The sequence below is a fragment of the Salvelinus alpinus genome, chromosome 33 (genome assembly GCF_045679555.1).
Source record: "Salvelinus alpinus chromosome 33, SLU_Salpinus.1, whole genome shotgun sequence".
Taxonomy (NCBI): Eukaryota; Metazoa; Chordata; class Actinopteri; order Salmoniformes; family Salmonidae; genus Salvelinus; species Salvelinus alpinus.
The window spans coordinates 20,884,308-20,901,509 of NC_092118.1; the positions used below are offsets into that span (position 1 = coordinate 20,884,308).

Here is a 17,202-nt window from a genome sequence, read left to right on the forward strand (position 1 = left end):
TTTTATACAGGTAACGAGTTCAAACAGGTGCAGTTAATACAGGTAATGAGTGGAGAACAGGAGGGCTTCTTAAAGAAAAACGAATAGGTCTGTGATAGCCGGAATTCTTACTGGTTGGTAGGTGATCAAATACTTATGTCATGCAATAAAATGCAAATGAATTACTTAAAAATCATACAATGTGATTTTCTGGATTTTTGTTTTAGATTCCGTCTCTCACAGTTGAAGTGTACCTATGATAAAAATGTCAGACCTCTACATGCTTTGTAAGTAGGAAAACCTGCAAAATTGGCAGTGTATCAAATACTTGTTCTCCCCACTGTACACTACTCTTCAAAAGTTTCGGGACACTTACAAATGTCCTTTTTTTGTTGTTGATGGCCTTCTAGAGTTGCAAATGAAAAGCCACATTTAGACTGGCCAATAAAAAGAAAAGATTAAGATGGGCAAAAGAACACAGATACTGGACAGAGGAACTCTGCCTAGAAGGCCAGCATCCCGGAGTTGCCTTTTCACTGTTGAAGTTGAAACTGGTGTTTTGCTGGTACTATTTAATGAAGCTGCCAGTTGAGGACTTGTGAGGCGTCACTCTAATGTACTTGTCCTCTTACTCAGTTGTGCACTGGGGCCTCCCACTCCTCTTTCTATTCTGGTTAGAGCCAGTTTGCGCTGTTCTGTGAAGGGAGTAGTACACAGCGTTGTACGAGATCTTCAGTTTCTTGGCAATTTCTCTCATGGAATAGCCTTAATTTCTCAGAACAAGAACAGACTGACGAGTTTCAGAAGGACGTTCTTTGTTTCTGGCTTATTTGAGCCTGTAATTGAACCCACAAATGCTGATGCTCCAGATACTAAACTAGTCTAAATGCCAGTTTTATTGCTTATTTAACCAGAACAGTTTTCAGCTGAGCTAACATAATTGCAAAAGGGTTCTCTAATGATCAATTAGCCTCTTAAAATTATAAACTTGGATTAGCTAACACAACATGCCATTGGAACACAGGGGTGATGGTTGCTAATAATGGGCCTCTGTACGCCTATGTAGATATTCCATAAAAAAATGTGCAGTTTCCAGCTACAGTAGTCATTTACAACATTAACGATGTCTACACTGTATTTATAATCAATTTTATGTTATTTTAATGGTCAAAAATGTGATTTTCTTTCAAAAACAAGGACATTTCTAAGTGACCCCAAACTTTTGAAGAGTAGTGTATAAAACTTGTAAGATAAATCTCCCTCTGGGGCAAGTGAGCCGAAGTTGGCTCCCCTGCCTGTTCGGGCGGTGCTCGGCGGTCGTCGTCACCGGCCTACTAGCTGCCACCGATCCCTTTTTCGTTGTCTGTTTGTTTTGTCTTATTAGTTGCACCTGTGTCTATTTGTGTGCTTGATGGGATTCCTTATTTAAAGTACGTTTACCCGCCCTTGTTTTGTGCGGGATTATTCTTGTGTTACGTGTGTGCGTTATTTAGGTGTGTTCGTGTTCTAGACCTGGTACCCTGTGTTTTGGGTGGTCCATTTATTTCCGCGCCCTGTGTTGTGGGCTTGCTTTTGTGCCGTATTTAAGTGCACTTTTCCCTCTCTGCTCTCTGCGCCTGATTCTTCCTCACACACCTAGTCCCGCGTGACAGAATCCTGCACCACACGATGGAATCAGCAGGAGCAGCCGCACCTCCTCTCCCGTCGATGGAGGAAAGGGTCCTCCATCACACCAGCATTCTCCACCATATAGGATCGGTGATGGATCTGATGATGGAGAGGATTGACCGATGGGAGAGGAGTGGCCTTCCCACCTCATCTCCAGCACCCCCTCCACCAGCACCTCCTACCCCTGCTACAGCATCTGGCTCCGGGGCTCTGCGGCTGGCGCTCCCTAGGGAGTATGATGGGACGGCGGCTGGGTGTCAGGGGTTCCTCCTCCAACTAGAACTATACCTGGCGACTGTCCGTCCTACTCCCTACAGGGGAGGAGAGCGTGAGCGTCCTCGTCTCCTGTCTTACGAGACCAGCCCTGGAGTGGGCAAACGCAGTGTGGAATGGCCCAGACTCGGCGAGGGATCACTACCCCGAGTTCACCCGCCGATTCCGAGCTGTGTTCGATCACCCACCAGAGGGTCGTGCGGCGGGTGAACGGCTGTTCCACCTGCGACAGGAGACGAGGAGCGCGCAGGACTTTGCCCTGGAGTTCAGGACCTTGGCCGCAGGAGCAGGGTGGAACGACAGGGCTTTGATAGACCATTACCGATGTAGCCTCAGGGAGGATGTCCGCAGGGAGCTAGCGTGTCGGGACACCACCCTCACGTTGGATGAACTTATAGACATGTCCATTCGTCTTGACAACCTGCTGGCTGCCCGCGGGCGTTCGGAACAGGCCCTGTTGTTTCCACCTCCAGGCCCTCCTGCTCCCATCCCCATGGAGTTAGGGGGGGCTGCATCGAGGGGGACCGGAGGAGGAGTTTCCTCCTGCACCAGTTGTGGTCGGCGAGGACACACGGCCGACCGGTGCTGGAGGAACTCGTCTGGGAGTCGGGAGGGCAGGCGGAGCACTACTCGGTCACCCCAGGTGAGTCAGCACCAGACTCACCCAGAGCTTCCTGTCGTTCATATGTTTGTGTTAACCTCTTTTCCTGGGTTTTCTCCCTCTCTACAGCATAAGGCGCTAGTCGATTCAGGCGCAGCTGGGAACTTCATGGATCGTGGGCTCGCGTTAAGGCTAGGGATTCCCCTGGTGTCGTTAGACCTACCTTTCCCTGTGCACTCCTTAGATAGCCGACCATTAGGGTCAGGAGTGGTCAGGGAGGCCACGGTGCCACTGGACATGGTAACGCAGGGGGGTCATAAGGAGCGGATTACTCTGTTCCTTATCGATTCACCTGCGTTTCCAGTGGTGTTGGGAATTCCCTGGCTAGCTCAGCACAACCCAGTGATTTCCTGGCGACAGAGGGCTCTTAGAGGGTGTTCAGGCAGGTGTATAGGAGTTGCCGTTGGTGCGACTACGGTGGAGAGTCCAGACCAGGTTTCCACCATGCACATTCCCTCTGAATATGCTGATTTGGCTATCGCCTTCAGTAAAAAGAAAACCCAATTACCACCCCATCGTCGAGGGCTGCGCGATAGACCTCCTGGAGAACGCTGCACATCCTAGAAGTCACGTGTATCCATTGTCCCAGGAGGAGACAGTAGCTATGGAGACATATGTTGCTGAATCGCTGGGACAGGGGGACATTCGGCCCTCCGCATCACCCGTCTCCTCGAGCTTCTTTTTTGTGAAGAAGGGAGGTCTGCGTCCGTGCATTGATTATCGAGGTCTAAATTCTATCACAGTGGGGTTTAGTTACCCACTACCTCTCATCGCTACGGCGGTGGAATCATTTCACGGGGCGCGCTTCTTCACAAAACTGGACCTGATGAGTGCGTATAATCTGGTGCGTATCCGGGGAGGTGATGAGTGGAAAACCGCATTTAGTACTACATCTGGCCATTATGAGTACCTCGTCATGCCATATGGGTTGAAGAATGCTCCAGCCGTCTTCCAATCCTTCATAGACGAGATTCTCTGAGACCTGCTCAGGCAGGGAGTGGTAGTGTACATCGATGACATCTTGATCTATTCTGCCACACGCGCAGCGCACGTGTCTCTGGTGCGTAAGGTACTTGGGCGACTGCTGGAGCATGACCTGTATTGCAAGGCCGAGAAATGTGAGTTCTTCAAACAGGCCGTTTCCTTCCTGGGTTATCGAATTTCCACCTCCGGGGTGGTGATGGAGTGTGACCGCGTTACAGCCGTGCGTAATTGGCCGACTCCGACCACGGTGAAAGAGGTGCAGCAGTTTTTAGGGTTTGCCAATTACTACCGGAGGTTTATCCGGGGTTTTGGTCAGGTGGCTGCTCCCATTACCTCACTGCTGAAGGGAGGACCGGTGCGCTTGCGTTGGTCAGCAGAGGCGGGCAGAGCTTTCAGTCGTCTGAAGGAGCTGTTCACCAATGCGCCCGTGTTGTTGCATCCGGACCCCTCTTTAGCGTTCATAGTGGAGGTGGACGCGTCCGAGGCTGGGGTCGGGGCCGTGCTGTCCCAGCGCTCGGGCGTGCCACCAAAGCTCCACCCTTGTGCCTTCTTTTCGAGGAAGCTCGGTCCGGCGTAGCGAAACAATTACGTGGCGGACCGGGAGTTGTTAGCTGTAGTCAAGGCTCTGAAGGTGTGGAGACATTGGCTTGAGGGGGCTAAGCACCCTTTTCTCATCTGGACTGACCATCGTAATCTCGAGTATATCCGGGCAGCGAGGAGACTAAATCCGCGTCAGGCTAGATGGGCCATGTTTTTTACCCGGTTTTGTTTCACCATCTCGTACCGGCCAGGCTCCCAAAACACCAAAGCCGACGCGCTGTCCCGTCTCTATGATACCGAGGAGCGGCCCGTTGAGCCGACCCCCATCATTCCACCTTCATGTCTCGTGGCACCGGTAGTATGGGAGGTGGACGCGGAGATAGAGAGGGCATCACGGTTAGAGCCGGCCCCCCCTCAGTGTCCAGCAGGGGCTCAGTACGTGCCGAGGGGGGTCCGTGACAAACTAATCCGTTGGGCTCATACTCTACCCTCCTCGGGTCATCCTGGCATCGAGAGGACAGTGCGGAGTCTTAGGGGGAGATACTGGTGGCCCACGTTGGCTAAGGACGTGAGATTTTATGTCTCCTCCTGCTCGGTGTGCTCTCAGAGCAAGGCTCCTCGACACTTGCCTAGAAGGAAGTTACAGCCCCTCCCCGTTCCACAACGGCCGTAGACACACTTATCGGTGGACTTTCTTACCGAGTACTACGATCCTGGTCGTTGTGGATCGGTTTTCTAAGTCCTGCCGTTTCATCCCGTTGCCTGGTCTCCCTACGGCCCTGCAGACTGCGGAGGCCCTGTTTACCCATGTCTTCGGGCACTATGGGGTGCCTGAGGACATCGTTTCTGATCGAGGCCCCCAATTCACGTCCAGAGTTTGGAGGGCGTTTATGGAGAGACTGGGGTTCTCGGTCAGCTTGACCTGTTTTTCACCCCGAGAGTAATGGGCAGGTGGAGCGCGTAAACCAGGATGTGGGCAGGTTTCTGCGGTCATGTTGCCGGGACCGGCCAGGTGAGTAGGCGAGGTATGTTCCTTGGGCTGAGCTCGCTCAGAACTCCCCCCGCCACTCCTCAACAAACATGTCCCCTTTTTAGTGTGTGTTGGGTTACCAGCCGGTCCTGGCCCCATGGCATCAGAGCCAGACCGAGGCTCCTGCGGTAGAGGAATGGGTACAGCGCTCAAAGGACACCTGGAAAGCCGTCCAGGACTCGCTGAGACTGGCGGGTGAACGGCAGAAGAGGAGCGCTGACCAGCACCGCAGTGAGGCCCCCGTGTTCGCACCGGGGGACCGGGTCTGGCTCTCGACCCGAAACCTGCCCTGCCGGAAGCTGGGGCCGCAGTGTGTGGGGCCATGTAAAGTCCTGAGGAGAATAAACGAGGTGTGTTACAGGTTACAACTTCCTAGGTATTATCGTATTAACCCCTTGTTTCATGTGTCTCTCCTCAGGCCGGTGGTGGCTGGTCCCCTTCAGGAAGGTGAGGTGCCTGAGGTCCCTCTGGACATCGAGGGGTCCCCGGCGTACACAGTACGTGGCATTCTGGACTCGAGACGCCGGGTGAGGGGCCTACAGTACCTCGTGGACTGGGAGGGGTACGGTCCGGAGGAGAGGTGCTGGGTACCAGTGGGGGACATTTTGGATCCTTCCCTCCTGAGAGACTTCCACCGCCTCCACCCGGATCGCCCGGCGCCTCGCCCTCCGGGTCGCCCTCGAGGCCGGTCGCGGCGCTCTGCGTGGGGGGGGGGTACTGTCACGACTTCCGCCGAAGTTGGCTCCCCTGCCTGTTCGGGCGGTGCTCGGCGGGTGGTCGTCACCGGCCTACTAGCTGCCACCGATCCCTTTTTCGTTGTCTGTTTGTTTTGTCTTATTAGTTGCACCTGTGTCTATTTGTGTGCTTGATGGGCTTCCTTATTTAAAGTACGTTTACCCGCCCTTGTTTTGTGCGGGATTATTCTTGTGTTACGTGTGTGTGTTATTTAGGTGTGTTCGTGTTCTAGACCTGGTACCCTGTGTTTTGGGTGGTCCATTTATTTCCGCGCCCTGTGTTGTGGGCTTGCTTTTGTGCCGTATTTAAGTGCACTTTTCCCTCTCTGCTCTCTGCGCCTGATTCTTCCTCACACACCTAGTCCCGCGTGACAGCAAGACAAAGGTTCTTAACATTCAGAATTAACTGAAGGCCTATATCACAGTACATCGAGAAATCTAGAATGTGGGTAAATATTTCTCTATTGGATTAGATCTACTGAACATTCAGAACTGTAAACTGTAACTGTAAATAACTAAATCCAGGGAAATCGAGAAATTCAGTAAATCTTGATCTATTCAGTTTCTCCTTGTAACCTTCTCCATATTGCTTTCTTCTGTCAACTGTGGGTAGAAAAGATTAAATGATTTATACATATTGTCCTTTTCACCTATAGTTATGTAGACAGGTGATAATTATTTTTACTAATGGTTTATGAAGCATGCAATAATGGTTCATTATATGCATGGGTGCAATTGTGGGGAATGCTCTAGAAAGTTTCCAAAGTCAAATTATTTTGTCATGTAAAAATGTGTGTGTGGGGGGGAGGGAGATTTACAATGGTGAGTTCCCAGACTTCTTCCAACTCCACCCCTGATTGTAAGTGTTTATAATTATAAAGTTAAAGCTGGTAGTTTTGCCTGCTGGGATGTACTATTTATTACATGGTTAGTTCAAGGCCACTGTAAAATAACTATATTTGGTTATGAGACATTGCTCTAAGAAACACCCTGTGAAACAGCAGGAGCATTGATCAGCACTTGTAATAGACCTTTAACGGTGTATTGAGGTTGAACTGGGGTTAACGTACACTACCGGTCAAAAGGTTTAGAACAGCTTCTCATTCAAGTCTAAAAATATATTTTTTACTATTTTCTACATTGTAGAATAATAGTGAAGACATCACAAATATGAAATAACACATAGCATCATGTAGTAACCAATAACGTGTTAAACAAATCAAATATATTTTATATTTGAGATTCTTCAAATAGCCACCCTTTGCCTTGATGACAGCTTTGCACATTCTTGGCATTCTCTCTGTGCTGTGCTCACTTGAACAGGAAGGTGGCGCGGCGGTCATTCGTGGGCAAATTTTGTCATTAAAGTCTGATATTCTCTGGATTATTGGTGCTTTCAAGACAACTGGGAACTTGGGAAAAAAACAAGATTGAATCATGATGACGTCAGTGATCTTCAGGTCGGAGCTCTAGAAAGGGGCCCGAGTTCCCGACATGCAATTCCAAGTTGGATGACCGTTCAAAGCGTATTTTCCCAGTCGGAGCTCATTTTTTCCCCGAGTTCCCAGTTGTCTTGAACTCACTGAAGTCTGAGATTTTCCAGTTCCGAGTTTCCAGTTGTTTTGAGCGCGGCAGAAGTCATTATGGATTGACAGCATGGCCAATGTTGAATGTTTATCCTTTTAAGCTTGGAAAAGAGCTACTGGATGGGCAATTCTAATGTAACTCTATGGCAGCACCCAAGGGGGTTGAATTTTCGAGCTCTCCCCGTAGATTTTGTGGTGACATAGTGTCCCCACGAGTGACAGAACACTGAGCCAATCACGGCTCAATTAGAGAACATTACCAACCCCTAAGCTCCATATTTTCCGCTGGTTACCCCACCACCACAGAAAGCACTGAGTTAGGCTGAAACACCTGCATTTTGGAGCTGCCTTCCTCAAGAAAGAAAAAAAGAGACTGTGTGGCTTTATTAACTCAAGTATTCTTTTGTCTTTCTTTTTTTTTACATTGTTTACATTTTTACATCGTATTAATGCCAAAATAACATTCAAAACAGGTGGGGCTCAAAACAGGCGGGGCTCTGCTCCACCTGCCCTGAATGACAGGTCACCACTGGCCACATCACTTATCATCTGTCCTATTGGGTCCCCCTACCCCATCCAACCCCTCTTGTCTCTCTCTTTGACAGAGTGACAGTCCAGACACACATATGGGAGTTGGATGCCCCTTTTGCAGAGTGTGTGTGATAGGCCCAGATGTTGAGTCAGTCTGGTCAGGTCTGAAGTTGTAGTCCCAGGTAGGAGTGGTGCTCCTCAGCTAGAGGCTGATACAGATCTGTGTCTGGCCCTGAGTGAATGGAGGATTCTCCTTATCTCCCACTATCACACTCTAACTATGGACAGTCTGGCTGTTTACAGTTGACACTGCTGCTCTCCACAGGTGAGAGAATGCTGCCTTTTGCACAAACTGCAGTTTGTTTGTGTTATATCTCCCATGAAATCGCTAGAGGAAGAGGCTGGTTATGCAAGCACTGAGAAGGATTGTTTCAAAGGCTGGAGCCATAACACTTGGCACTTTGTTCAGAACTCTTTATGTGGTTTCCTCCAGCGGGAAGTATTCACTTCTCAGCTGTCAGAAGTTTGAACAAATATATCTTGTTTTGGACATATTTTATGAACATTGTCAACTAAATTATATATTTAATTTTGTTATGGTTTAGGTTTGGTTTGGTTTAAAGTGATGTTGCTTCATGAGTCCGAACTCCGTCCTGAATGGATCACTGTGTATTGTTATTGGGTGGCTGGGATGAGGTTCAACACTCGAACTCAATTTGTCCATGTGTAGGCAGGCTACTGTAGCCTACTTGTTCCCTGAAGGGCAGCTTCTTGCGTCATCATTAACCTGAGGCTCCGCTTGTAGTGATGTGAAGGGTTTCTGAAGTTGGAAAAAAACGCTTTCTTGATTGCTCAACTACACGGTATAAAAACATTTAATCAAATAGAGATTGTAATGAAGAAAAAAACATCCGATTCAATGCAGCGGAGAAAAGGGCCCGCCCTTCTGTTATAATCGGCTCCGTACGCAGGACAGGTAGTCCCCCACACACACATACACACACAAAACCTGTCAAAATGCCAAGTGGCTCTGCTGCAACTAGGTCACTACAAAAACCCTCATGCGTAATGGACCAACCCATTCAATCGGGTTTGTCTATCTAAATCCCCTCCCATTTGTTTTGGGTAATAGCGCGCGTTACCGCTGTTTTGGCAGACAACAAACATCATGTTTGCGAGCCTTTACAACATTTATTCTTAAAACTTTATTGTAATTACAAATGTATTTCGCAATTATATCAAAGAAGAAAAATACTGCAACAGTTTGAGCCATAATCATGAATGCATTTACAATTGCGCTCTGTGCGTAAAGTTCCCGCCCAAATACAGATACATGAGCGCAGCGTGTCATTTTCTAAATTAACTGATCATTGTTGTCGGTTGCCATTAAGAATCCCTTTCCTAATATTGAGTTGCACCCCCTTTTGCCATCAAAACAGCCTCAATTCGCAGGGGCATAGACTTTACAAGGTATCGAAAGCGTTCCACAGGGATGCTGGCCCATGTTGACTCCAATGCTTCCCACAGTTGTGTCAAGTTGACTGGATGTCTTTTGGGTGGTGGACAATTCTTGATACACACAGGAAACTGTTGAGCGTGAAAAACCCAGCAGGGTTGCAGTTCTTGACACAAACCGGTGTGCCTGGCACCTACTACCATACCCCGTTCAAAGGCACTTAAATATTTTGTACTGCCCATTCACCCTCTGAATGTCACACATACACAATCCATGTCTCAATTGTCTCAAGGCTTAAAAATCCTTCTTTAACCTGTCTTCTCCCCTTCATCTACACTGATTGACGAGGATTTAACAGGTGGCATCAATAAGGGGTCAAAGCTTTCACCTAGATTCACCTGGTCAGTCTATCTCTAGGAAAGAGCAGGTGTTCCTAATGTTTTGTACACTCAGTGTATACCATGACCTCCACATCCTAGATAAGATACACGGCCGAGGCAGATGCATGTGTAATAATAGCCCTTCCATAGTGTGTGGAGTGTCCCATGGGTGTTCCTAATGTTTTGTACACTCTGTGTATTTGAGGCACGTGAAATATGGATTGTCTAAATCAATTGGTCACATCAGTTGTGCACAGTGCGCGGTAAATTTCATTTTAGTGCTGGGGAACATGTTCTCAACTATGTCTTTGAATTACTTAATGAATTATTATTATGGTCTGCTCAGGCGATTAGTAAGTATATCAATACTACACTCTCTCCATCCATTTTACTACCTAATCTTGTTAAATATTTCCATGCGGGATCACGCGTTCGTTAGTTTGTGTCAGTCTGAGAATCATGCGGTTGGCTTTCGCTATGAGAAAGGAGGAGTTAGAAAGGTGGACCCTTTTAAGAACACACTGTCACTTTGTGTGCCTGAGAGCTCACTTGGATAGGCTTCAGTTCACACATTAGGATTGCTTGGAGCCTACTTGGACGTCCAAATGGTAGAGGATTTTCTCTCATGCGATCCAGCACCAAGGAGCTGTTTTCAGACTCAGACTAGGATTCTCATCACTTGGAAATACCATACATGGACTATGTGCAAAATACAGTTGGATAAACCTTTGAATCTAAACAGTTACTTGGGAAAGAGACGATTTCACATGGATGATTCTCCACTGTGAGCATCTGGGCTCTTCGCTCTGTGTTAAAATTCGTTCTGGAGAACTCCGTTTGTGGGAAAACATCACTCCAATTTCAGGGTTGCGACATAAACGTGAGCTAAACTACCTTCACCTCACACATTCTGTGCTCTTTTTTTCCTGAGGTCACATTCCAGTTGAATAGGATATGATCTCTATATAATAACTAGTTCATTCTGTTACACTAACGAGACCACAAAGAAAATATTTTAAGGCTTTTTCTTTCCACCTCATCCAATAGCCTACTACAGCAGAGAGCAGCAGACATGACGGACAACACGTCTCAACATAACTTCATCATGCACCACCACATGGAGCTGAGCACCCTCACCATGTACAGCGAGAACAGCACCAACAACACCAGCACCAGGGAGCAGAACTCTACGACCTGCTCGCTCCGCATTCCACAAGAGCTGTTCCTGACGCTGGGCCTCATTAGTCTGGTGGAGAACATCCTAGTGGTGCTGGCCATCATCAAGAACCGCAATCTGCACTCGCCCATGTACTACTTCATATGCTGCCTGGCCGTCTCCGACATGCTGGTCAGCGTCGCCAACGTAGTGGAGACCATAGTTATGTTGCTCACCGAACACGGGCTGCTAGTTGTCACACCTGAAATGCTGCGGCACCTGGACAACGTCATCGACATCATGAACTGCAGCTCGGTGGTGTCATCGCTGTCCTTCCTGTGCACCATCGCCGCGGATCGATACATCACCATCTTTTACGCGCTGCGTTACCACAGCATCATGACCACGCAGCGCGCCGTGACCATCATCGCGATGGTGTGGCTGACCAGCATCACTGCCAGCATACTTTTCATCGTCTACCACTCGCACACCGCCGTCATTGTATGCCTCGTCACCTTCTTCTGCATCACTCTTGTCTTCACTGCTGTGCTCTACATGCACATGTTTATCCTGGCGCACGTGCACTCGCGGCGCATCATGGCCATCTACAAGTCTCGCCGCCAGGGCACGAGCATGAAGGGCGCCATCACGCTCACTATCCTGCTAGGGGTTTTCATCCTCTGCTGGGGACCCTTCTTCCTCCACCTTATTCTCATCCTCACCTGCCCCACGACCCCCTTCTGCACCTGCTTCTTCAGCTACTTCAACCTCTTCCTCATCCTCATCATCTGTAACTCGCTCATCGACCCGCTCATCTACGCCTATAGGAGCCAGGAGCTGCGCAAGACACTCAAGGAGCTGCTCTTCTGCTCCTGCGTCACCTTTCGATGCGATTCCATACTTGAGTGTCTATTTCCATGGAAGTTCACGTGACTGCAGGATTTGTTCAGGAATAACAGATTATTTGATATTTGCGGCACTATTAGGCGAATGCCTGCCGTTGCTGTTGAATTAACTGAAATACATAGTTAATAAACTATGAGACCTCAGGTTGGATTGCGCACAACGGCACAGTGCCACGTATGGGACATTTTACCAACCCCTGGCCTCTTCCATGTTGCAGGCCAAGCCATACATATATGCCATACTTGCGTGTTGAACAAATGCTTGAACCATAATCTAAAGCATCTATATCTAATTATACACAGCAAATGTGTGATCAGAATTGTAACTCCCACAGTGTTAAATGTATCACTTTCTTAGAAATCATATGTAACCATCTCAAATAGCCTAGTGTTAAACTAACACTTTTAAAAGTGTTTATAAACCAACACCCCAACAGTGATTGGTCCCTAGCACAATGGGTGTTGCAAATTCCGACTTAAATTAACACCTTATAAGAGCTGATGCTGTTACACTTTCTCAGTGTTAGCTAATTAACACGTGGTGTTACAGTAACTCGTTTTGGAGTGTTGTTTTAACATTTTTGGGGTGTAAAGACTGCACATTTATTTCCCAGGGTTACTTTTTTGCTGTGTGTTTGTTATTGACAGAGACATGATTGTTGCATTCGATGGCTTTCAGTCATCTAGCCTTCACCAAGTGAGTGACTAAGTGAATATTTGATCATAAAAATGTAATTATTTATGTCAATACATATACATTACTTTTTTTGAATTTTTGTTGAACCAACATGGAGTAGATTGAATTGAAGTCTGTGCCCAGTACAGGCCACATTAGCAAGTCACCATAGTCACTCGCTTTCGAAGTGTTGTATAATTCCTATTGGAATCTAGTCAGTTTGGATATCCAACAACCACAACTGCAGTTAGAGTGACTGCCAAGGTAGGGAAGATTGATAAATGAGACTACCTTAACCATCTAAACTGGAACAACCATCTCAATAAAGGGTGAAATAAGGCCAACTACTTACAGATTGGATTAGTTTAGATTTATTTATTTATCTTTGTTTAGTATAAGATCAATTTATCAATCAATGTGCATGCAGAAACATAGGCCTAGATATTAAAACAAACTATTCTAAAAAGCAACTGGCAACAAAGCATGCTGGGAAATATGATAATGAGGCCCCTCCCATGTCTTCAATCTGAGAGAGTTAACGGAAATTAACTCAACACAGCCGAGTAACAACAACACCACACAGTGTTGATTCCACTGTGATTCAAGTAACTTCATTTATTCACGGCAGGTGATTTCAATTTCAATCCCACTGGTGTTATCCCCACCAGAATCAACACTCAGATATAACACTCACAACACTTTTTACCTCAACACCGTGATTTTAACACCCTCAAATTTGCTATTTAGTTATCATCTCCATATAACAGCAACTGACATAACTTTTTCAAAGATGCCAATGTGTGTAAAAGCTGCGGGTCCAGTTTTCTCAGGCACCAAGAAACTTTGGTTTAACAGTACATTACTGTAAACTTTACAGTAATGCACTACAGTAATGTACTGTTAAACCAAAGTTGCTTTGGAATTTATGGTAACACACTGTACATTTTTTTTTACAGTAATTTACAGGTAAATGGCTGCCAGTAAATTAGCATAAAAACATGATTATTTTACAGTGTACTATGTAGGACAAATAGTAATTTGTGCTTTAATTGTATAGCCGACACTGGAAATAGACTTTAAATAAGATATAGCAAGTGTTCTGTTTAAAATAGGAAAGAATTTCCCAGAATGTTGTTGGGAAGAGGATGTTGTTTGAAAGAGGCTATTGTTGAAGAAAAAGATCTATGGGCCTACTGATATACACTAGCCCTGATGCTTTGTATGGAGTCAAAGAAAGATGCACAAATATGAGAGTCATTATGTTGTGTTTTGTACAAGAAAACAATTCTGTCTCACGTTTTGATTAAATAAAATTAGTGCATTGTGAAGTCCAATAATAGCCTAATTGGTCTATATAGTTGCATTGCATTGGTCTATATAGTTGCATTTTTATTTATTCACTCATTATTTATTTACATCCAGCCCACTTAGGCCATTGACAAAAATGGCCAATAAATTGAAATAAATTTTTTGGAATACAACTTTTTACATGAAATCCAATCTTGAAACAGATCAGACATTTTAAGATTATCCTCACCATTTTAATGCAAATAATAATGTATGCATAGACAGAAACAAAATGTTTATTTCAATATGTATTTGACAAGTAGCCCATGTAATGTAGGCTAGGCATGTTTTTTAATTGTGTTATGGATGTACTGAATACTTTGAATGTTTCAACATATTTATAACATTTTCAAAAGCCTCGAGGGTATCAATATTCATCTCTTTAAACAATCCATGCTATTTTATGGCTGTGTGTCAGAACCAAGGCTCAAACGTATCTCATTGTAAATGTGTACATTTCATTACTTTTTACTGTATTTCAACATATTGCTATGGTCAAATTGTACTAATATATACTGAACAAAAATATAAGCGCAACATGCAACAATTTCAAAGATTTTACTGAGTTACAGTTCATATATGGAAATCAGCCAGTTGAAATAAATTCATTAGGCCCTAATCTATGGATTTCACATGACTTGGCAGGGGTGCAGCCCACCCACTTACCAGCCAGGCCCACCCACTGGGGAGCCAGGCCCAGCCAATCAGGGGTGAAGCCATAGGTGGGCCTTAGAGAGCATAGGCCCAACCATTTGCCAGCCAGGCCCAACCACCACCGAGGCCGGATGTGGAGGGGTTGGCGTGGTTACACGTGGTCTGCTGTGGGGCCGGTTGGACATACTGACAAATTCTCTAAAACAACGTTAGCGGCAGTTTATGGTAGAGAAATTGACATTAAATTATCTGGCAACAGCTCTGGTGGACATTCCTGTAGTCAGCATGCCAATTGCATGCTCCCTCAAAACTTGAGACATCTGTGGCATTGTGTTGTGTGACACAACTGCACATTTTAAAGTGGCCTTTTATTGTCCCCAGCACAAGGTGCACCTGTGTAATGATCACTGTTCAATCAGCTTCTTGATATGCCACACCTGTCAGGTGGATGGATTATATTGGCAAAGGAGAAATGCTCACGTACATGGATGTAAACAGATTTGTGCACAACATTTGAGAGAAATAAGCTTTTTGTGCGTATGGAACATTTCTGGGACTTGTTATTTCAGCTCATGATGGTGTATTATTTAATAACAGCATCAGTAATGAGGGCAATGATAGTACGCATGATAACAATATAATTATAACACTATTGTTGTCATGATATCATTTGTTGCTATAATATTGTTGTAATATTGATAATTAATAATTACTATTATTATTGCAATACTAATAATAACATCATTAATCCCAAAATATTTATTGTTCTTATTGTTATTTTATGTACAGTGTACATATTGCATGTCATACATTTCTCAATCATGTAATGTTTGTTGATGTCAATCCTCATTTCTTTTAGTCAGTATGTGATCCTGTGGATTAAAAAAAAAATAATAAAAAACTATTTTGGTCCAGAAGTGTAATTTCAACCTTTCTCATGCCACAAGTGATGTTATGTGATAATTCATTTAGTCCCCTCTTAAATACTGTATGTGTCTCTCTTGTCCATATAAAGGCCCACAAGCTCTCTGTCCTCAGTGTAACCTGGGCTGACCGTCTGTCTAACTGCCTCCTCTTTCAGACAAGAGGAGAGGTCTCTATCTAGGCCTACAGTCCACTGCTCTTCTAAGTCCTCCAAATAAAGCTTCAATCACTTTTAATATATTATTAAGTCATTTTGAAAGATCATAATTACTTCCTTTTTCTATTTCAGGTATCAATATATTTGAAGACACTATTTTGAATACAATAATACAATTATATACAGCTGTATTAGCCTGGCTGATACAAGACCAGGAAGGGAGGAGGACAGTTTGTTTTGAGCCAGGCTATACAGCTGTATACTTGCTATCATGGGATTGACAAATCATTTTTTCAAGGGATTTTAAATATGGAGAGATATGTATGCAAAATGCATTTATTTTTAGTTAAGCTGCCCACTGAGACACAAGGTCCATTCAACTAGCTGACCCCGGGGTGCTTTTTAATGGGAGGAGACATTTTTAAACTGATGGGGGAAATTAAAAGCTGCTTATGGGCATCTTAATTAAGTTGGATAAATTTCTGATCCCTGTTTTAAAATCAAAGCCTTTGAACCATAACCTTCACAAATCACCTAGTTCCTTTCCTTCGGGGTGAAATGAAATGCGTGTTTGTCTGTGAGCTTTCTAGATTTCCTTTGCACTATTGTTTGTTGAATGACTTCAATTGGCAACCAAAGTCAACCAAAGCCATATGCTGTATGCAAAAATGTGACAGTAGCCTTCTATCAAATAAACAGAAAAGTGGTTGAGCAGCATCTGAGATTGAGAGTGTACTGATGATACTGTAACCTTTGTAACTTTGTGGATTTGTTTGTTTGGATGGACATAGTATCCTAACATCCTCATTAGAAGTAGGAGACAGAGCCAGAGGGCCACGGACTTCAGCCTGCCCTCCCCCCGTCCACCCCCCGTCCACCACGTGGTAGCCGGTCGTTGTGGGCCCTGGGGTAGGCTGTGTATTTTGGGAGGACTGAGCGCCTGGAATGCACTGTAATAACAGAGGGCTTTCATATCAACAAACATTTTTTTGTTTTGGCCCTTTATTAGGCATCAAATAGGAATTCCTGTCACTTCACTGAAGCAATAGAGGGGGAGGGGGCTGACACTCAACTGGTGTCTTCTCCATTAGCTCTGCTACACAAAGCTGCTCTGTTCACATCTTCCACTGCTTTGGCTTGACGAATCAACATGCTTGCCCTCATTGTTGCAACCCAAGGGAGGAAACATAAACCCCTTCCTGACAAATGAGTGCTATAGATTAAGAATATTTCCTCTACAAACTCAAATTCATCATAGTGCTTTATAATAGTTTTGGATTTAGTGTAGTACAATGTAGTACATGATGAAGTCAATGTGGACATAGTGTAACTTCAATCATGCCCCTGTTGACCTTGGGTGCGTTCCAGGTACACAGGTTCTATGCAGGTCTGTGCAGATTATCAATACAATGACAGCAGAAGTGCAACATCTCAGGAACCACATACAAATTATATAAGTGTCTATGCAGAAAACTGCTCATAAAATGTGTATCTGGAACACACCCCTTATGTACGTGTGTCTCTGCATGCACCCTGCCATGCGTCTGAGGTCACCACATCC

General features: G+C 45.4%; 1 protein-coding gene across 1 annotated transcript; it reads left to right on the forward strand.

Moving 5' to 3' along the window:
• The first annotated feature begins 10,587 nt into the window (after window positions 1-10,587).
• On the forward strand, window positions 10,588-11,999 carry LOC139562973 (melanocyte-stimulating hormone receptor-like). Its single transcript, XM_071381190.1, has 2 exons — window positions 10,588-10,702; window positions 10,870-11,999. Exon 2 carries the CDS (start codon window positions 10,895-10,897, stop codon window positions 11,909-11,911), a length of 1,017 nt encoding a protein of 338 aa, XP_071237291.1. The 5' UTR covers window positions 10,588-10,702; window positions 10,870-10,894; the 3' UTR covers window positions 11,912-11,999.
• The last annotated feature ends 5,203 nt before the right edge of the window (window positions 12,000-17,202 follow it).